Source organism: Thamnophis sirtalis, unplaced genomic scaffold (genome assembly GCF_051295495.1).
Source record: "Thamnophis sirtalis isolate CommonGarterSnake01/CBP01778 unplaced genomic scaffold, rThaSir2_p1.2 scaffold_13, whole genome shotgun sequence".
Lineage (NCBI taxonomy): Eukaryota > Metazoa > Chordata > Lepidosauria > Squamata > Natricidae > Thamnophis > Thamnophis sirtalis.
Window position 1 is genome coordinate 6,647,302 of NW_028261393.1, and position 21,322 is coordinate 6,668,623.

A 21,322-nucleotide genomic window follows, 5' to 3' on the forward strand; every position below is an offset into this window, starting at 1 on the left:
ATCTATCTATCTATCATCTATCTATTTATCATCTATCTATCTATCTATCTATCTATCTATCTATCTATCTATCTATCTATCTATCTATCTATCTATCTATCTATCTATCATCCACCCACCCACCCACCCACCCATCCAGGTAGGGCTTCAACTGGCTCATCAACCAAAGGTGAGCGAAGATCTCCCTGGTTGCATTCTCCATCTGTTGTTCTAGCATGGGTGTGTGTGTGTCAAACTCAATCTCATTGAAGGTCACATCAGGGCTGTGGTTGACCTCAGGAGGCCAGCTGGGTGAGGCTGACTGGGTGGACATGGCTGACTGGGTGGACATGGCTGACTGGGTGGGCATGGCCAGCTTAATGCCACTCCCCAACCTGCTGTCATGTTTCCTCTTCACATTGGGTAGCCCGAGCCGAAGTGACGTGAGCTGGCCCCTTACATTTTCCAGGATGGGCCCGTGAGCCAGATCTGACCACATCGCGGGCCAGATTCGGCCCACAGACCTTGTGTTCGACACCCCTGTTTTAGCAGGAGGACCTGGCTAAGGTGTGGTCTTGCTCCTTCAGGGGCATGATCACTCTGTCAGGAGACACTATGGGGCAGACGGAGAACCCCAGAGAGTAATTGGTGGTTTGATCATCCATTTCATGTTTAATGCAAGAATAGTCAAGTCCCTCACGATCCACTAGTCTCTTCACATTTTGCTCCCCACTCCTTCTCCTCTCCACCTTCTCACCCTCTAGAACAGCTTCACTCTTAGGGATTTCCTCTTGCAGGCCCTTTCAGACAATTGGTGTTACCGCTGTGTCTGTTTTCTCTAGAGAAAGGCCATACGTTGATGCGTGGCTGCAGCTTGGAGAAGCTTTGTTGGGAGAAACCACAGTCGCTGGGCCTGGACCGAAACTCTTCTATCAACTGCTGCTCCAACTCGCTCTGCAACAGAAGTTTGGCCCCAACTGGAGATGCCTCCTTGGTCCTTCTCCTCCTGCTGTTCTGGCTTCTCCAGTAAAAGTCCGGAGCGTTCAAATTTCAAGGAAGCCAAAGAAAACGGGAAAACAGAGAGCCCAGTGTCCCAAGGCCACACACCGTCCCTCTTGCCTCGCAGCATCCAATGTGACAAGGGTTGCGCATAAGGCGGTTTTAATTGCTCCAGCCTACATGACCGCACTCTTAATGTTCTCTCTCCACTGTCTTTAAGTAGGAACCTTGAAAGAAACAGGTTTAGTGACCTACTCAAGAAAGAGGGTTGTGTTTATAAGCCAAGGGGAGGGTGGCATTGGGGCAGAAGTTACAGTCCTGGAATATTATCAGTCTCTCCCTGCCTTGCAGCTTCTCAAGGCTAACTCCTGCCAAGGGACGCTAACATCTCAGCTTCCTTTCCTTGACGGGGTGAAAAAAAAGCCCCTTGCATCAGCTGCAGGATATACATGGCACCATGGATATTAGTTATGCAAGGTTTTTGAGTTGGCTCACATGCAGTGGTGCGGTGGCCTACAGGTGGCGCTCTTGCCTCACGATCGGCAGGCTGTGGAGTTTGATCCTAGGTTGGAGGAAGATATTTCTCTCTCTGGATCAGAGGTGGGTTCCTACCAGTTTGCACCTATTCGGTAGAACCGGTTCATCAAATCTACTGAACCAGTTAGAAGAGGTTCCACCAGTGGACCCGGAAAGCAGGCCACACCTACAGAAGAGGTTCCAACATTTTTTGAAACCCACCACTGCTCTGGATCCACACTGAGAATATACCGTATCTGCTGAACAAAACTCCACATTGGTGACAGGAAGAGCATCTGGCCATTCAAACACACTGCTAACTCCGTTCTGTTGCCCAGACTCCATTCCGCAAAGGATTATGGGGTTGTTAAATGATAGTGATGATGATGATGATGGTCCTCCAGCGAGGAACAAGAGATTGCTGTCCCTACCCTACCTGTGGACTTCCAAGATTGTGGACTTTATGATCCTGCCTCTTCATCCAGAATTGTCCAGTGGAGTTTCCTCCAGGCTTCAAAGACATCGGATGGGGGAAGGCTACTCCAAAACATTTTGTGCACACTAAGCTGATGGCAATTTTAGCCAACCTTGTTGCAAGGAATCAAGTCACACTCCTTTGCAATTTCATGGCACAAATACTGGTGGGATCTAACCCCGTTCATTCTGCTAAGAGAACTAGCGCCAAGGATGGCTATAAGCTGCCCAGAGTCACTTGGATAGCAAGGTGGGCAGCCAATAAATGTAATTAAACAAAAATACCCAAGATGGGCCATGGAAGAATCTGTTCTCCAAGTTTTAGAGGCTGACTAAGGGTTGTGGGTTTTGCCTTTCCTCCCCCCGGGTGGTTCTCCGGTGTAGAAATCTGCCGATGTCCTTGAATTCCTAGTCTGCAAAAGGATGTTCAGGAACCTTTAACAGGAGGGATGCAGGGGAGACAAAGGATAGCTCAAAAGACGTGAAATGAAAGAAAACACAGTTTGCAGGGATGTTGTGTTCCGAGGTGTGAGTCTTTCTGTAAAATGACATGTTGGAAAATTCCATAGCGCTGGTACCTTTTTGGAGGAAATAGTTTTGGAGGTGACAAATGCACCCACGAGCCCATCGCTGCCCAAGAGTTTCTTCCCAATGCACCAGATTTTGGAACCGGCATAAGGATGTTGCATCCAAAGATGAGTACCCCCAAGGACCAAGAACTGCATGGGGTCCTCAAAAATCTTGGGTGGGACTCTGGGGCGGGCTGCTGTGGGTTCGGCTGGGTTCAGGAGAACCCGTAGCTAATGTTATGGCCGGTTTGGAGAACCTCCAAATCCCACCCCTGGCTGGCCCCGCCCGCCCTGTCTCATCCCTCCCAGGAGTCTCCACATGGTCTGTTTTGGATGTGAGGTAAGTGCAGGGCCCACACAGAGGCTCAGGGAGGGGGAAAAATGGGCCTCCCAGAAATTCCAGAAGGCTAGAAAAAGGCCTATTTCCATCCTCTGGAGCCCAGGGGAATAGCAGTAGCAATAGCAATAGCAGTTAGACTTATATACCGCTTCATAGGGCTTTCAGCCCTCTCTAAGCGGTTTACAGAGTCAGCATATCGCCCCCACAGTCTGGGTCCTCATTTTACCCACCTCGGAAGGATGGAAGGCTGAGTCAACCTTGAGCCAGTGAGATTTGAACCGCCGAACTGCAGATAGCAGTCAGCTGAAGTGGCCTGCAGTACTGCACTCTAACCACTGCGCCACCTCGGCTCCGAGGCCCTCCCAGAGGCTGGAGGAAAGCCTTTGGTGCTCGGGGAAGGTGAAAACGCCTCCCCCTGCTGCGTTGCAGGAGGCCACGCCCACCCTTATCACGCCCACCCAGCAACCGGGCAGAGAACATCATTGCTGAAATTTTTGAAGCCCACCTCTGGTGGGGCTCTTAAGAGAGAGTCAAAGACTTATGGTGAGTTTTGCTCCTTACACTGACAGAAGGGGAAAAAAATTAATAAACACACGACCAAGGAGTAATCGTAGGAATTGATGTTAATGAAAGCCAGACGCAAATGAATTGAAGTCATGTTTAATTTTGATTCCCCCTTATTTGGAGCAGGGCGGTTCCTAGCATGGGATTCTCATTCCATAAGAAATTCCAGGTTCTTCTTTTGAGGAATGCAGATGTGGGAAGGGAGAAAGACTGTCCCTGTTAACGAAACGGTAATTAATTATGAGACAGCCAAACTCCAAGAACACCAAGGATCCCTCGTTTCAACTCGAGCTACATATATTCTCCTTTATTGCCAATTTCTGTTTCCACTTAGGCACTATTAGCACTGTGATGCCAGGTCTATTCAAATCCTATTTCAGTCCATTAGCTGAGTTCAAAGAACAAATTTAACCGGTTCCCCATTAATTTAGCCAGAGTTCCTGACTGTGGATCTGGTGGCATGCAATCTGACTACAGATGAGGATATAGAAGTTATGGAAGCATGCTGGAAATAGTTGATGGGTTAGGAGCGGTTAGCCAATTCTGATAGAACATCACTGCTCTCTTGTGGTAAACGAGAGCAATTGTGAGGAGAAGACAACCAGTTTTTTTTTCTCCTTTCCCCCTTTCTTGGTTCTGTTGCATTAACTGAGGAACTGGCGATCTTAAACACTCAAAAGATCCACCAAGCTCCTAACCAGAAGCCATCCATTCAATTCTGGAGCCAATGGGAAGTCCGGTTCCCCCACCATAGAGTCTCCTCCTAGCACGGCCTCCTTTTTCCACTACCTGTCCTAACCGGAAGCCCTATCCATTGTGGAGCTGACCCTAAAACCCTCCCCTTGCCATAGAGTCTCCTGACATGCTGTGCTTCCCGCCACTCCCGACCGGAAGCTTCTCTCAAAATTGTGGCACCGACTGGCGACAGGGAGCCACAGCAGAGGGATGAAAGAGCCACCTGCGGCTCCAGAGCCTGGGTTGCTTACATTAGCCGCCCGGAGTCCTTCGGGATTGGGCGGCATATACATTTTGATAATAAATTAAGAACTCCAGTTTGTCAAACCATATTTATACAAAAAGCCCAGATCACAACAGTTTTCCTATGAGGTTATGCCAACGAGTTGCTTCATCATGCAATTCAGGGTGCTGATTCTCACCAGAAAGCCTTTCATGGCTTGTCTGCCTGTCTCCTGTGGTCACCGCTTGTCCAGTAAGGTTGGAGGGAGTGGGAGTACTCTGTGTGCCTTCAGTCCAGTAATGTGATTTAGTGGGACCCCAGAAGCGTGATTTTTCTCTTGTTCCAGCTTTTGTTTGGAACAGCACGGGCTCCTAACTTCAATCAATCAATCAATCAATCAATCAATCAATCAATCAATCAATCAATCAATCGGAATAGAGCTGGAAGAGACTTTCAAGGTCTACTAGTCCAACCCCCTGCTCAAGCAGGAGACAAGTGACTGTCCAGCCTCTTCTTAAAAACCTCCAGTGATGAAGGCACCTACAACTTCTGATGTCAAGCTGTTCCACTGTCCACACCGTCAGGAAGTTTCTCCTGAAATTTCAGGTTCTTCTCTCCTTGGTTAGTTTCCATCAGGGGTGGCTCCTGCCAGTTCTAACCTCGTCTATAGAAGAGGTTCCACAAATCTACAGTGCCGTTTAGAACCGGTTCCAGCTCCCTCCCCCCAGCCCATCCGCACATCATCAAGATGAAGAGTGAGAGGAGGAATTCTGGGAGTTGAAGTCCACAAGTCTTAAAGCTGTCAAGTTTAAACACCCCTGGGGTTTTGTTTCTAAAGGGTTAGGAGTGCAATGGTCTTGTAACTTGACAGCTTTAAGACTTGTGTGCTTCAAATGCCAGAGTTTCTGAGCCAACATTTTGGTTGCTAAGCAAGAGCGTTGTTAAGTGAGTTTCACCACATTTTACAAGTTGGCCATGCCCACCCAGTCACATGGCCGGCAAGCTACTCCCACCCGGTCATATGGCTGGCAAGCCACTCCCATCCCATTACATGGCTGGCAAGCCACTCCCACAAAGCAGGCCACACCGACAGAAGAAGTTCTAAAAAAATTTGAAACCCACAACTGGTTTCCATCCATTGTTTCTTGTCCTGCCTTCTGGTGCTTTGGGAAATAAGTTGACCCCTTCCTCTTTGTGAGGACCTCTCAAATACTGGAGTAGTGCTACCATGTCCCCCGCCCCGTCCTTTTTTTCTCTGGACTAGCCAAACCCAAACCCTGCAACCATTTTTCATATGTCTTTATCTCCAGGCCTTTAATCACCTTAGTTGCTTACAACTTATTTGTTGTTAGTTGCGAAGTCGTGTCTGACCCATCGTGAGCCCATGGACAATGTTCCTCCAGGCCTTCCTGTCCTCTGCCATCCTCTGGAGTCCATTTAAGCTCATGCCGACTGCTTCGGTGACTCCATCCAGCCACCTCCTTCTCTGTCGTCCCCTTCTTCTTTTGCCCTCCATCGTTCCCAGTATGAGGCTCTTCTCCAGGGAGTCCTCCTTCCTTCTCATTAGGTGGCCAAAGTCTTTGAGTTTCCTCTTCAGGATGCTGTCTGGGGAATTCTGGGAGTTGAAGTCCACAAGTCGTAAAGTTCCCAAGTTTGGACACCTCTGGTCTAAGTGCGAAGGCAGCACCGATGCATTGAAAAGCCTATGGGAGGCGCGTCTTATTTCTTGCATCAGCTTGAGAGAATTAAACGCCTCCACCTTCACCCTCCAACCCACCCCTCCAAACCCTCTAGGAAGCACAGCAGATTGATTGGATGGCTGCTCTTCATTTTGCAGATGTGACCTTAATTTTCCCTGGCGGCCCAGGATAATCTTTCTGGGAAGACCTGTCCATCCACATTCTCTGCATCCCTCGATGATATGGGACGGGGTGTTTGCCTTTGGCGCTGAAGAGCAGATAGAGGTGAACGGCCCTGTAGTTTATCATCTGAAATCAGGAGCCGGCTTTTGTTGATGGAGAAAGTATCTTTGGCCATTCTCCAAGGGCAGCTTTCCCATTTGAGAACCAGTATATCAAAGGGGCAGAGGGTGTGAAGACTTTGTTCAAGAGAATTGACCTTTGCTCCAAGAAATCTAATCGCTCTGTGTGTGTGTGTGTGTGTGTGTGTGTGTGTGTGTGTGTGTGTGTGTGTGTGTACAGGCACGGGCGCAGGTGTGTAGCCTGGAGGTGCTGCACAACGCAAGTGAACGAGGGATGCAATTTATAGCTTTGTCACTGGCAGCTCAATGCCTTGGGACGTTTTGCCTAGATGCTTGTCCTTTTTCTATGCCTGGATGTGGTTTTTAAACCAAGCTCTGCTTGTTGTCACTGGCTGGCTCCAAGGGCCTTTTCTAAACGAGGTGCTTGTTTGAAAGGTCTTTCCTTGGGAAGTGTCAAAAAGAGACATGTTCTGGGTTAGTTCAGCTGGAATGTGAATTTGGGGCTGGGCTCATGTAGAAGAGAATCCTTCTTAAGCCACAGATTAGCCATGGGAGAAGAAACCAGTGGCTTAATATTCAATTTTTTAAAAACAATGAGATGAACTGCATTACATGCAGAAATTAAAAAATTCAAATAAAATTCTATTCTGTTCTGTTCTGTTCTATTCACTATATTATTCTATTCTATTCTATTCTATTCTATTCTATTCTATTCTATTCTATTCTATTCTATTCTATTCTATTCTATTCTATTCTATTCTATTCTATTCTCCTCTTCTCTTCTCTATTCTACTCTATTCTACTCTACTCGCCTCTCTCCCCTCCCCTCCTCTCCTCTCCTCTATTCTATTCTATTCTCTCTAGTCTCCTCTTCTCTATTCTACTCTATTCTACTCTACTCACCACTCTCCCCTCTCCTCTCCTCTCCTCCCCTCCCCTATTCTATTCTATTCTATTCTATTCTATTCTATTCTATTCTATTCTATTCTCTCTATTCTCTCTATTCTCCTCTCCTCTTCTCTACTCTACTCTATTCTACTCTACTCGCCTCTCTCCCCTCCCCTCCTTCTATTCTATTCTATTCTATTCTATTCTATTCTATTCTATTCTATTCTATTCTATTCTCCTCTTCTCTTCTCTATTCTACTCTATTCTACTCTACTCGCCTCTCTCCCCTCCCCTCCTCTCCTCTCCTCTATTCTATTCTATTCTATTCTCTCTAGTCTCCTCTTCTCTATTCTACTCTATTCTACTCTACTCACCACTCTCCCCTCTCCTCTCCTCCCCTCCCCTATTCTATTCTATTCTATTCTATTCTATTCTATTCTATTCTATTGTATTGTATTCTATTCTCTCTATTCTCTCTAGTCTCCTCTCCTCTTCTCTACTCTCCTCTATTCTACTCTACTCGCCTCTCTCCTCTCCTCTCCCTCTATTCTATTCTATTCTATTCTATTCTATTCTATTCTATTCTATTCTATTCTATTCTATTCTATTCTATTCTATTCTATTCTATTCTATTCTATTCTATATATTCTCTCTTCTCTTCCTTTTTCTTCTCTATTCTCCTCTCCTCTCCACTCTGTTCTATTCTAATTTCCAGAGACCATGTGAGAATACAACCCATTCTGGTGCAGCCTGCACAACTTCTGAAAATTACACAAGAACAAGGCGTGCTTTCAAGAATAGTTGTTAGGTGTTGGTGAACACCAGCCTGTCATCCAAAACGTGGCGTGTCCCCTTTGACGGGCGTGTCATAAATTCACCATCATTTTCCCAGGGTCGGAGCTCAGCTATGTGTCCCTTTGAATCCGCCTCTCTTGTGCTAAAGCCAGAGAGATTTAGTTTCAGCAGCTCTGGCCGCTAATCCCCAAGGCGCACCTGCATCTCTCGTGGGGAGGCTGCTTATGGGACTTAAGAGGCGTCCTGTATTTTCTGGTCATGTCGATTGATGGTGAGTCGGTTTTGCAGAAGACTCAGCTCCAAGGCTTCAACCATGACTGTCTGCCACCTGTTCAAGAACAATCTCAACTTTTATGGAAGTCGCTAAATAGACAGGGTACCGAGGTAGGAAGATCAAAGGTTCATCTAAGAAAATGGGGCTTCCCTGTAGAAGATCCTCTGTATGAATTTTGAGTAGAGCAATCCATCTCACACACGCTATGGTGCATACCATGCCCTTCAACATGGATGAAGACCTGATGCCGGTGAGAGAAAATACTGTTGTTAACATGGCCCGATATCGGACAAATGTCATTTAGTTTTGATCCTATTTATTTTGCATGCTTTTTCCATGTGCTACCCTTTTATCGTCTATTTTATTTGCTCAGTATTGAAGGTTGTCTTCTATATATATAAAAGCCAAATACCACACACTCGTCATGAAATCTCCAGAACCATAAAGCCTGCAAACTTGAAATTTGGCACATATGTTCCTCTTGGCTTCTAGGTGCTCGCTAAGAAAGGATTTTTTGAAATGACCATCAGATCATTAGTATTTCTTATACAGTAATTAACATGCTCTGATGCTACGGAGTTAGACATTATACTCCCCCTCCCCACCTGAAAAGAACTCTGTTCCAACTGCCAGTTGCCTCACATTCTGTCACCTCAGTTCAAACTGGCAGACTCAGGAGCGGTCTGGGGTTCCTTATAGTACTAAAAGTCAGTATCTCACCAAAATGTCTATGCTTTCCACCTATGGAACTGCTTCTGGACTCAAGGCGGTGGGAGCGATATTCCCTTATATGTTTCAATTACCGATCACTACTGAGCCAACGGATTGAACCAGAGTGAACCAAATTTCTCCTGCATTGCCTGATCACATCGTTTCATCACAAAGCATGGGTATCCAGTTAGCATGTCTATAATTTGAAGACGCTTCTAACACAAATAAAAACGCTTTTTAACATGCTTCTAATGAATAAAGAAAGTTTCAAGGCATCCGTGGATGAGAGAAGGACACCTTGAAGCCAAGAAAGAAAGCTTCAAAGCATCCGTGGAAGAGAGGAGGACAGGTTTGCTTGGGGCATCCTAAAAGCATAGAGTTGCCCAACCCACCCCTTTGCTCCTTGAGTAATCCTCTCTTGCTGTTGGCTAGGGATCTTGTTCGCTAGAGAAGAACAAAAGAGAACTTCTGACTTGGCTTCCAGAAACCAGCTGAGCTCTCAAATAACACCATGTACTCTCTTGCTCTTTGCCTCCTGATCCCACTCCTCCTGCATCCAGGTAAGTCCTTTGGATCGATAGAGCTTTATGGGGTGATGATTTTCAGCCATGGAAGGGGTTCCTCCCGGCTCTTCCAGGTGCGCTGGGGGAGTTTTGATTTCCCTCTTCCATTTCTGATTACTCCAGTTGGCGAACAAACTCTTGTAAACCTTCCTCCCTTCGAAGCTGAAGTGGCTTGATTGGTGACAATGAGCGAGGTTAAAAGTTTATCTCCCCACTTCTTGCAAATTCTTCAGGCTCCCCTGTTCCCTCTTCATGCAGAGAAAGCAATCAGGCTGGCTTTGTTTGAGCAGGTGGCTCAACCTTAATTGAAAAAGCTTATCTTCCCCCCACTTTCCCTGTATTTGGATGCAGGTTTACGGAAGAAAGGAATAAAGAACGGGTAAGGGGGTGGTTTTTCTCAATCAAGCTATGAGGAAGAAGAGTTGAGCCCTTGTTTGCTAGAAATCTTTTGAAAAGGCTTATATGAGGACATCATAACTGTGGGGGTGGGTGGGTGGGTGGCCCAGATACCATCTTCTTCCTGGCCTTCTGGAGGAGGAAGAATAGAGCCTATGGAACAAGAAACAGAGAAACATCATGAAATTGGCACCTTCTTCCTTTGTGGACTCTTCCATTCTTCTGTCCCAAGAGCTGATGGACATCGCCAGTTGCAGACCAACAAGTTATGCTAATCTCTTCTTGGTTGCTGGGGACATGAGGATCTCAGTTGAAGCAATAGCTTTCTGTCCCAATTTGGGGAAGATTTCTTTGCTTTAAGGACTAGAGATCCACGATCTGAAATGATAAGATAACCTTTACTGTCATTTTTTTTTTGTCGTGGGCACACTGGCTCACATTAAAAATGAAATTTTGTTGCCTGCTCTCAAAAGAAAATAGATCTCTACCCATATCCATACACATGCTATATAGCAATAGCACTTAGATTTATATACTGCTTTACAGTGCTTTACAGCCCCCTCTAAGTGATTTACAGAGTCAACATATTGCCTCCAACAAGCTGGGTCCTCATTTTACTCACCTTGGAAAGATGGAAGGCTGAATCAACCTTGAGCCAGTGACACTTGAACTGGCCAACTGCTGGCAGTCAGCAGTCCTATCTCTATCTCTATCTCTGTCTCTGTCTCTGTCTCTGTCTCTGTCTCTGTCTCTGTCTCTGTCTCTGTCTCTGTCTCTGTCTCTGTCTCTGTCTCTGTCTCTGTCTCTGTCTCTGTCTCTGTCTCTGTCTCTGTCTCTGTCTCTGTCTCTGTCTCTGTCTCTGTCTCTGTCTCTATCACTATCGCGATAGTTTTAGCTTTAGCTTTAGATCTATCTATCTATCTATCTATCTATCTATCTATCTATCTATCTATCTATCTATCTATCTATCTATCTATCTGATAGATGATAGGTAGGTAGGTAGAGATAGAGACAGTTGGATAGATAGATAGATGATAAATAGGTAGGTAGGTATAGGTATAGGTATAGGTATAGGTATAGGTAGAAATAGATAGATATGGACGGATGGATGATAGATAGATAGATATAGATATATGATAGACAGGTATAGGTATAGGTAGATGTATCTATGTATCTATGTATCTGTATATCTGTGTATATATCTATGTATCTATCTGTATATCTGTGTATATATATGTTTCTATGTATCTATGTATCGATATATCTATATATCTGTGTATCTGTATATCTGTGTATCTCTATATATCTATGTTTCTATGTATCTATGTATCTATCTGTGTATCTGTATATCTGTGTATCTCTATATATCTATGTTTCTATATATCTATGTATCTATCTGTGTATCTGTATATCTGTGTATCTCTATGTATCTATGTACATCTATGTATCTATATGTGTATCTGTATATCTCTGCCAACAGAAAGACAGATTCGACGCTTTCTGTGATGGGAATAGCAAATCGGTCTTTCTCGTCTTCTATACTGTTTGGTAAGACTGTATGTCATCAGGAAGTGCCTACAAAATGGCTAAAGATAGCAGATAGCCAGCCCTGGATTAGCCATTAAGCCAAATGTTGTTGTTAGTTGAGAAGTCATGTCCGACCCATCGGAGGACAATGTTCCTGCAGGCCTCCCTGTCCTCTACCATCCTCTGGAGTCCATTGAAGCTCACACCGACTGCTTCGGTGACTCCATCCAGCCACCTCCCTCTCTGTCGTCCCTTTCTTCTTCTGCCCTCCATCTTTCCCAGCATGAGGCTCTTCTCCAGGGAGTCCTTCCTTCTCGTTAGGTGGCCAAAGTATTTGAGTTTCCTCTTCAGCATCTGGCCTCCTAAAGAGCAGTCAGGGTTGATCTCCTCTAGGACTGACCAGTTGGATCGCCTTGCCGTCCAAGGGACTCACAAAATAATCATGTGCAAAGGGCAGCAAGGGAATGGGGCCAAAATAGAGCCCCCCCCCCTAGATGTCAGGCTCTTTCACTGACACACTTTGGTCAATTTTTTTTGTAACTGTCCTTATTTGCCCTAAGATTGCTCAACTAAGTTTCTCTAATGAGGAACAACAGAAGTTAATGTGCTTTAAGTGGTGTTTGTTTTACATTTTTAAGACATCTGAAAAGCAATGCTATGCGTGATTCAGTGCGGTCTGCTCCAGTCATTGAGAAATATGAGATTCTTTGCAACTCTACCCAGTTGCCCTTCTCTTCTTTTCTCTTGTTTTTTTTTGGGGGGGGGACTAGTTTATCCATCTTAATTTTTATAATCCTTAGCTCTCAGCCTTAAGGCTTAACTGTTCTGCAACAGGTAGGGCGAATTGAGTTGACTCAGCTCCAAAACAGGCAAGGAACTGATGTGTTTGTTCAGCCTGATCGTTGATGTCTAACTCATTTGGGTGGATCCTTGTTCAGTTTTTTTTAAAAAAATATTGATTCTTCCTCCCCCAGCAACATTCGTGAGTTTTTAAAAGAGGAACAATTAGGGGAAGTTCAACGGGAAACAATGATTTAGTGGAATCGAGTCCACGCACTGTAGAATGTAGACGTCTTCGTTGGGGGTACCAAAAGCCATAAAATACTTCTGAACAGGGGTGGAAATCCAGCAGGTTCTGAAAGGTTCTAGAGAATCGGTAGTGGAAATTTTGAATAGTTTGGGGATCCGGCAAATGCCACTCCTGGCTGGCCCCAGAATGGGGTGGGAATGGAGATTTTGCAGTGTCCTTCCCCTGCCACGCCCACCAAGCCACACCCACCGAGCCACACCCACAGAACCAGTAGTAGAAAAAAACTGAATTTCACCCCTGCTTCTGAAGACAATTTCCAAAATAAGTCACAAGCATACATCCTACAAGTGTTGAATGTTTTAGCTTCTTCCATTTGCTCGTGATCTAAAATAGGAAGGCTTTGGGGATGGGAGAGATGTGGCTTTCGGATTTGATATTTGATACCCATCTTGGGTCACAAAATAACCATTGGAAACACACTGTTTGCCCAAAGCTCTATTCAGGTTGGAGATTGGTAGGTACGAGAATGGTTCTAGTGCCAACCTCATCAAGATGATTTTTAGTTGCTTTCTTTCAAAATTTCCCTATAGTTGATGCCATCTTCTGCTTCAACTGCACCAGTTCAGAAGGTTATAACTGCAACACATCTGAGCAGAAATGTTCATTTTCGGTCAACAGCTGTATCACCGTTGCCAGGGATGAGGACACAGGTTGGTAACTATCTTTCATTTGGCCTCTAAAACAAAATAGTATGGCAAATAATTATCTTTTTTCTATTTCTATCTTTTTATCTTTCACATACACAAACAAACACACTTCTATCCCTTTCCATCCATCAATTGTTCTCTCTCTCTCTATCCCTCTCTATCCCTGTAGTTATTCATCCATCCATCCATCCATCCATCCATCCATCCATCCATCCATCTCTCTCTCTATCCCTCCCTCCATCCAACTCTCTCTCTTCTATCTATCTATCTATCTATCTATCTATCTATCTATCTATCTATCTATCTATCTATCTATCTATCTATCTATCTATCTATCTCTACTTCTCTATATCTATCTATCTATCTATCTATCTATCTATCTATCTATCTATCTATCTATCTATCTATCTATCTATCTATCTATCTATCTATCTACCTATCTATCCCTCTATATCTAACTCTCTATCTCTCTATCTCTCTCTATCTCTCTATTTCTCTATCCCTCTCTCTATCCCTCTATATCTATCTATCTATCTATCTATCTATCTATCTATCTATCTATCTATCTATCTATCTATCTATCTATCTATCTATCTACCTACCTACCTACCTACCTACCTACCTATCTCTATCTATCTATCTATCTATCTATCTATCTATCTATCTATCTATCTATCTATCTATCTATCTATCTATCTATCTATCCCTCTATCTCTATCTCTCAATCTCTCCATCCATCCATCCATCCATCCATTCATCTATCCATCCATCTCTCTATCTCTATCTCTCTCTCTCTCTCTCTCTCTCTCTCTCTCTCTCTATCTCTATCTCTATCTCTATCTCTATCTCTATCTCTATCTCTATCATCTATCTCTATCATCTATCTCTCTATCTCTCTATCCCTCTATATCTAACTCTAACTCTCTCTCCCTCTATATCTATCTATTGATCTCTCTCCCTCTCCCTATCTATCTATCTATCTATCTATCTATCTATCTATCTATCTATCTATCTATCTCTATCCCTCTATCTCCATCTCTCTATCTCTCCATCAATCCATCCATCCATCTATCTATGCCATACTCCGGAGGACAGATGGTGGGTTTGCATTTAGCATTAGAGTCTGTCCTGAGACCTTTATTTGCACCAATTCTTCTCTGAGATTTGTCAGCTTCAAAATTGTGGTCTTTCCCCACTTTGCTAGCTGAAATTCATTACTTGATTTAGAACACAGAGACAGGATGTGGGACCTTCGGTGCAAAAGCTGTCCCTGAGTTAGGGCTGCCCATGCCAAGCTCCAAGTCTCCATCTCGCCAGCAGGCGTCATTATTACCCAACGTACATGGTCATTATGAATATAGAATCATAGGGCTGGAAGCGACCTTGGAGGTCTTCTAGCCCAACCCCCTAGATTTTATTGCTTTAAAAAAGATTCCAAAGCAAATTGGTCAGGTTTGCCACAAATACATGCAGAAGAGAGTCAGAATGGAAAGTTGTTGTTTTTTTTAAAATCCATTTATCAACTCACACTCCTCCCAGCCTGCATACAGGCAGTTCTTGATTTATGACCTATCCTTTGGACAACCGTAGAGGAAAAGAAGGAAAAAAAAACATTCCTATATCGGGAATTGATCTGACTCTTCTAATTGATCTGACTTCCATCCCCAGGGACCCAGGACATAGAAAACCCCATTTACGAGAAGAAGTGCAATTCCGACGATCGGTTGTGCAACCAGTTTTATGGCTTGGTGGCAGGGGATTACCGCATGCGGTGGAATTCCACCTGTTGTCGTGCCGACCGCTGTAACATTAAGGAAATAACCGGTAAAGAACTGGGGTTGTTTTGATCAAAGAAGGCATCTAGGTCAGATTAATCAGTGGGTTGATGATTCTTTTCAAGCAGTTTTGGCAGCGATCTTCTCTGCCAAGTCCTGGAGGCATTGCTAATTCTTACCGATCCACTGTTTATCTTAGCGGTGGCTCTGGGGAAATGCATTCCAAAGTCATCTGGATGGCCACCAAGTCCCTTCCCTGTTCCGTGGATATCAATAAGCCATTTGAAATGAAAAAAACAAAAACAAAAAACCAAACCCTTGCAAAATGTGGGAAATGGTTCTTAAACTACCAGGAGGTGGCACACGAGCTCTTAGTTTACTTTACTTAATAGAATGGAATAGAATTCTTTATTGGCCAAGTGGTGATTGGACACACAAGGAATTTATCTTTGTGCATATGCTCTCAGTGTACATAAAGGAAAATAAAATAGAATACATTCATCAAGAATCACAAGGTACAACACTTAGTGATAGTCATAGGTTACTAATAAGTAAACAAATCGTACTAGGAAACAAATAAAAACAATATAATTTGAAAGACACAAGCAACATGGTTACAGTCATAAGTGTGGAGAGATAGATACTAGGAAGGAAGAGAAGAATAATAGTAATACATTGTCACTGCACCTTGTACAATGAAATTAAATGCCCTCTTCAATGTATGTTGTAACTATAAAACAAAAACACACATCCTTCGCAGTCTGTACAAATTAATTGAAAACCCCTGATATTGCATTAACATTGCACAGACAGTAGAATTCAATATAGTTGCTGCCCTGGGATAGAAACTGTTTTTCAGCCTATTTGTCCTTGTTTTTATTATCCTGCTGGTAATTGTTTAAAAAAAGGGGGTGGCCAGGATAAGATGGATCTTTAAGAATGTTTTAAACTTTCTTAAGGCAGCGGGAACTATAAAGCTCTTCCAAAGAGGGGAGAGGGGCAACCCATGATCCTCTGGGCAATGACGTTCAACCCTCTGGAGCGCTGTCCTACCTGCCACTGGGCAATTGGGAAAACATGCACAGGTGCAGTGAGTTGAAATACTTTCTAGGGTGCAGCGGTAGAAGGTCACCAGCATTTTTACATTCAGTTGTTGTTTCCTGAGAATTTCCAGATAGCATAATCTATGGTTTTTCATGGTTCTTAATCTGGAGTAAAGGACCAGGAAGTGGCACACGAGCTCTTGAAACCCAGGGAAACTTTTCTACACCCTGTAGAGTGTAGTTTTCACAGTTGCTACCATATTTCTTGAGAAATGACATCCCGAGAAGCAGTGGTGGGATTCGAATAATTTAACAACCGGTTCTTTGCCCTGATGACCAGCTGAATAGGCAGGGCTCGGTGGTCATGAGACAATGTGGGCGTGGCCAACTCAACGTCACTCATGTCGATGGGCACTTCGTCTTAGCTGTTACAATGTAATAAGGGTTAACAGAGAGGCAGTTTCTGCAAATCAGGGCAATAAAGATTAGGCTGGAAACAACACCAGAATGTTTCCTTCCTGCCTTCCTTACAGGGTTAGCCCTGTAAAGTGGGAAAAAAACAAAAGGAGATTTCTTCCAACAACTGGTTCTCTGAACTGCTTAGAAAGTTAAGAACTGGTTCTCCCGAATAGGTGCGAACTGGCTGAATCCCATCACTGCTGAGAAGGATCATCCACATTGCAGTTTAGCAAAAATCGGTTCTGAGCCACATGGTTGGGGGTAAATACAATGCAAGCATGCATCTAGAATGAAGTGAGTGGTGTGGTGGCCTAGAGGTAGAGCTCTCGCCTTACAATGAGGAGCCTGTGAGTTTGATCCCGGGTAGAAGCAGATATTTCTCTCTCTCTGGGCACAATGATAACATATCTCCTGAAACAAACTCTGCATTGGCGACAGAAAAGGCATTGGGCCAGTAAACACTCAGCTCCATTCAGTTGCCCTGACTCAGTGGTGGGATTCAGTCGGTTCGCACCTATTCGGGAGAACCGGTTGGTAACTTTCTAAGAAGTTCGGAGAACCAGTTGTTGGAAGAAATCTCCTTTTGTTTTTTCCCCACTTTCCAGGGCTAATCCTGTAAGGAAGGCAGGAAGGAAACATTATGGTGTTGTTTCTAGCCTAATCCCTATTGCCTTGCTTACAGAAACTTCCTCTCCAGTTAGCCCTTGCTACATTGTAACAGCTAAATCAAAGCACCCATCGATGTGAGTGATGTTGAGTTGGCCACGCCCACACGGTCACATGACCACCAAGCCACGCCTACCCAGCTGGTCATGAGGGCAGAGAACCGGTTGTTCAATTATTTGAATCCCACCACTGCTCTGACTCCACCCCGCAAGGGATTATGGGGTCATTAGAAGGAGATGATGATGTAGTGGGAAGAGGGAAGTCCTTTTCATCTTTTAGTCAATCTCATTGAGGTGCTGCTGTTGGTGCTGGGAAGGAAATAACAGCAGTGTAAATTTGGCAGGCTTCGGTGCACCCATCCAATATGCTAAGCCTAAGGCAACACACATGACCTCGGGCCAATGACCCGAGCCTATTTTTGCTTAGTCTAATCCCTTGAGCAAAACTGTCTCATTTGGCAGAGGTTCTCAGAGATTCTTCTTTTGGGTCTCTCCATCCATAGTTCAAAAAGCATCTCAGAATCGGAATGGGGTCCGTTGCAATTCATGCTTTGCCCAGGGGGCAGATATGTGTCTTAAGAAGACGGAGGTGGCCTGCACAGGTCTCATGACACACTGCATCCACTTTGCCACCCGTGCAAAGAAAGGTAAGTAGATAAGCTCCATCTTTTGTCCTTTGGAATTCTACGCTCAATAGGCAGTCCTCAACTTAAAACTATGTTTGGGACCAGAATTTCTGTTGTTAAATAAGTTGCACCCATTTTTTTTTGGCATGATTCTTAAGTGAATCCCTGCAGTTGCTAAGTAAATCACATGGTTGTTGAGCAAATACTGTTTCTCTCATTGACTTTGCATGTTGGGAAGGGAGCGGCAATCAGATGACCCTTGGGGTATTGCAACCATTGCAAGATAGAGCTGAGGTGGTGCAGTGGTTAAATGCAGCACTGCAGGCTACTTCAGCTGACTGCAGTTCTGCAGTTCGGCTGTTCAAATCTCACCGGCTCAAGGTTGACTCAGCCTTCCATCCTTCCGAGGTGGGTAAAATGAGGACCCGGATTGTTGTTGGGGGCAATATGCTGACTCTGTAAACCGCTTAGAGAGGGCTGAAAGCCCTATGAAGCGGTATATAAGTCTAACTGCTATCGCTAAGTCTAACTGCTATTGCAACTGCAGGTTGCAGGTTGGTTGCCAAGCAGCCAAATTTTGATCATGTGACTGTGGGGACGCTGCAATGGTTGTAAGTGTGTAGACCGGCCCATAAGTCACTTTTTCCCAGAGCCATTGTAACTTCGGTCACTAAATGAATGGTTGTAAGTCAAAGACTAGCTCCTGGCTCAACCTTTGTCAAAGTGAATTCACAACCATGCTGATAAATATAAGGAAGTGAAGCAGAAACAAAAACTCTCTTGCTGTTCTCAGAAGAATTCTGGAGAGAGCTCCATTCTGTTATAAAAATCCCAATAAAGAGAAAGACAGATAACCCAGAAGCAATAAATCTTACTTTAAGGTCAGAGGTTTATTTCATGAGCAATTTGGAACATGAGTAGCCAACATAACCCACCTTATATCAATAATCCATTGCAATAATCCATTGCAATGAGGTGAGCAAGGAGTAGTTACGGCTGGTGGCCCTGAGCTTACCCCCCAAAATTCTTTTTGTTCTTTTCTGCATGCATTTTATAACTTATTTCTTTGTTCTTACATTCTTACTGACCGCCACTCTCTGCAAACACCCGTGTACATTTCAAGCTCTCAGCTATTTGGTACTTTCAGTTCCTCATTGCCCACCATCTCATTCTTCCTGCTTTAAATATATCCCTGTTGTGGCCCAGCAGGAGCCGTTGGAGCTGCCACCAGACTCCGACAGCGAGGGGCCCTATGAGTTGGCTCTGGAGGATGCGGAGGACCCTGGACAGGGTTCCGACTCCGAGCAGGGCGCAGAGAGATTGGTTGGCCACCAGGTGGCGCCTGAGCCTTGGATCAGTGCGGAGGAGACAAGGGAGAGTGAGCCAGAAGCCAGCAGTGAGTTGTTCCTGGATGCATGCCATCGAAGAGCTACTAGGCATCAGGAACAATTACGCAATTACAGGAGGTAATTGCGCTCAGCTGGTGGTCATTAGGCTCCTCTCCAGATTATAAAAAAGACTGCTTGTGCACACAGCCCTCTTTCAGAAGTCAACGGATTGACTAAAGAGAACGTAACTAACTTGGCAGGCTGGATTGCTGCCAAGGTTTGTCTGACTTGCTGCCAAGGTTTGTCTGACTTGCTGCCAAGTCCTTATCTGTTTGTTTGCTTGGCTTTCAGCCTCCGAGATTTTGGCTTCTTGCTATTAAAAGTACATTCTAGTTAAGCTTGTCTCAGCTTTTGTTACTGGATAGAGGAGGGGGTCAGCATATATCCCTACAAGTAATACCTACTTTGCCGAAAATGCAGCACACATATTAGAAATATGTCTGGTACATTTTGCAATTATGTTAGTTTAAAACTTTGGTTCAGTGAGGCCTGTGAGATCACTCCTAGGCCTATTACGGTCTCTTCCGATGGATATAAGTCTCTTCTCACAGTTCATTTAAACCTGACTAATCTTTTTTCCTCCCATCCTTCCAATCTAGAAGCATCCAAGGACCAGCAGGTTGCCTTCACAGGATGTGCTACCAAGAACCTGTGCGACATGGGAGCGGTGGCATTGTTTGCTGCTGGCCTTGATGTGGATGTCACAACCAACATGTGCAGTTTTGCACCAGGGATTTTTTCTCGACACAGCTTGGTCTGGTCCTTTCTAGTGGGGCTGCTCATTCTTGATACTTGCTTCTGAGTTTTCCTAGAAACTCCCAGCTTTGCCTGTCTGGTCATCTTCTATGAACTTTTAACCGGGTGGGATTCTGATGCAATTTCCAAAATTGGGATTAAAACAGATGTGCTAAGATGTGTGATTTATTAAATTGGAACTTTAAGGATCGTTTTGCCTTGGATTCTGATTTAATTCTACATGATACTTACATCTCCCCTTTCAGACAGGTTGTCCCAAAGATACTTTTTTCAGGAGGCAACTGGACTTTCTTCTTCTTGTTTTTTTTGAAGACTTTTTGCTTCTCCTTCAAGAAGCTTCTTCAGTTCTGACAGGATAGTGGGGAATGGAAGGATTATCCTGTCAGAAGTGAAGGTGGAAGAGAAGCAAAATAGAATAGATAGAATTCTTTATCGGCCAAGTGTGATTGGACACACAAGGAATTTATCTTTGGTGCATAAGCTCTCAGTGTACTTAAGGAGAATGAAATACATTCATCAAGAATAAAAAGATACAAAAACACTTAGTGCTAGTCAAAGTTACTAATAAGCTATCAAATCGCATTAGGAAACAAATAAAACAATATAAATTGAAAGATACAAGTAACATGGTTATAGTAATAAGTTGGAAGAGACAGATACTAAAAGGAAGAGAAGAAAAATAGTAGCACAGTGTTAGTAATTTAGTTGACTGTTGTGGGAGTTAATTGTTAAGCAGAGTGATGGCATTGGGGGAAAAACTGTCCTTGTGTCTTGTTGTTCTGATGTGCAGTGCTGTATAGCAGCGTTTTGAGGGTAGGAGTTGAAACCTGTGAGGGGTCTGTAGATGTGAGGGGTCTGTAGATATTTTGACAGCCCTCTTTTTGACTCATGCAGAATACAGCAAAAGAAAAAAACAAGGAAGCCCAGTTGCCTCCTGAAAAAGCACCTTTGGGACAACCATGATCTGGATGACTGATAATTTCTAGTCTGTCAGACAAGTTATTGTAACTTTGATTTACCAAAGAACTGAGAAAGGCTGGCAAACCCTTTGTCAGCATTCCAAGTATCATGTAGAATTAAATCAGAGTCCAAGGCAAAATGATCCTTAAAGTTCCAATTTAATAAATCAGACATCTTAGGAAATATGTGTATCCCAATTCTGAAAATTACATCAGAATCCCACCCAATTAAAAGTTCATGATCTTGTCCCCACACCCACAATCCATCACATGGTCCAATCTTCTTCTTCCACACTGGCATCTACACTCAGCTGCTTCCGGTCAGGTGCAAAAGGGAGGAGACAAAAGATGACCTTGGTCTTCTAGAAAAGAATGACAAC

General features: G+C 44.1%; 2 protein-coding genes across 2 annotated transcripts in view; both read left to right on the forward strand.

The window, feature by feature from the left end:
- The window catches only part of LOC106539422 (urokinase plasminogen activator surface receptor), a 14,674-nt gene extending 12,559 nt beyond the window's left edge, over positions 1-2,115 (forward strand). Inside the window, exon 8 of the mRNA XM_087727910.1 lies at positions 822-2,115. Within this exon, the coding sequence (XP_087584036.1) occupies positions 822-1,009 (188 nt within the window). The 3' untranslated portion in view covers positions 1,010-2,115. The remainder of the gene's footprint in view (positions 1-821) is intronic.
- A 7,432-nt stretch (positions 2,116-9,547) lies between these two features.
- On the forward strand, positions 9,548-20,155 carry LOC148042933 (protein RoBo-1-like). Its single transcript, XM_087727448.1, has 5 exons — positions 9,548-9,608; positions 13,155-13,274; positions 14,940-15,095; positions 17,717-17,860; positions 19,827-20,155. The coding sequence occupies exons 1-5, from the start codon at positions 9,560-9,562 to the stop codon at positions 20,027-20,029; spliced, it is 672 nt and encodes a 223-aa protein (XP_087583574.1). The 5' UTR covers positions 9,548-9,559; the 3' UTR covers positions 20,030-20,155.
- Positions 20,156-21,322: the final 1,167 nt, after the last annotated feature.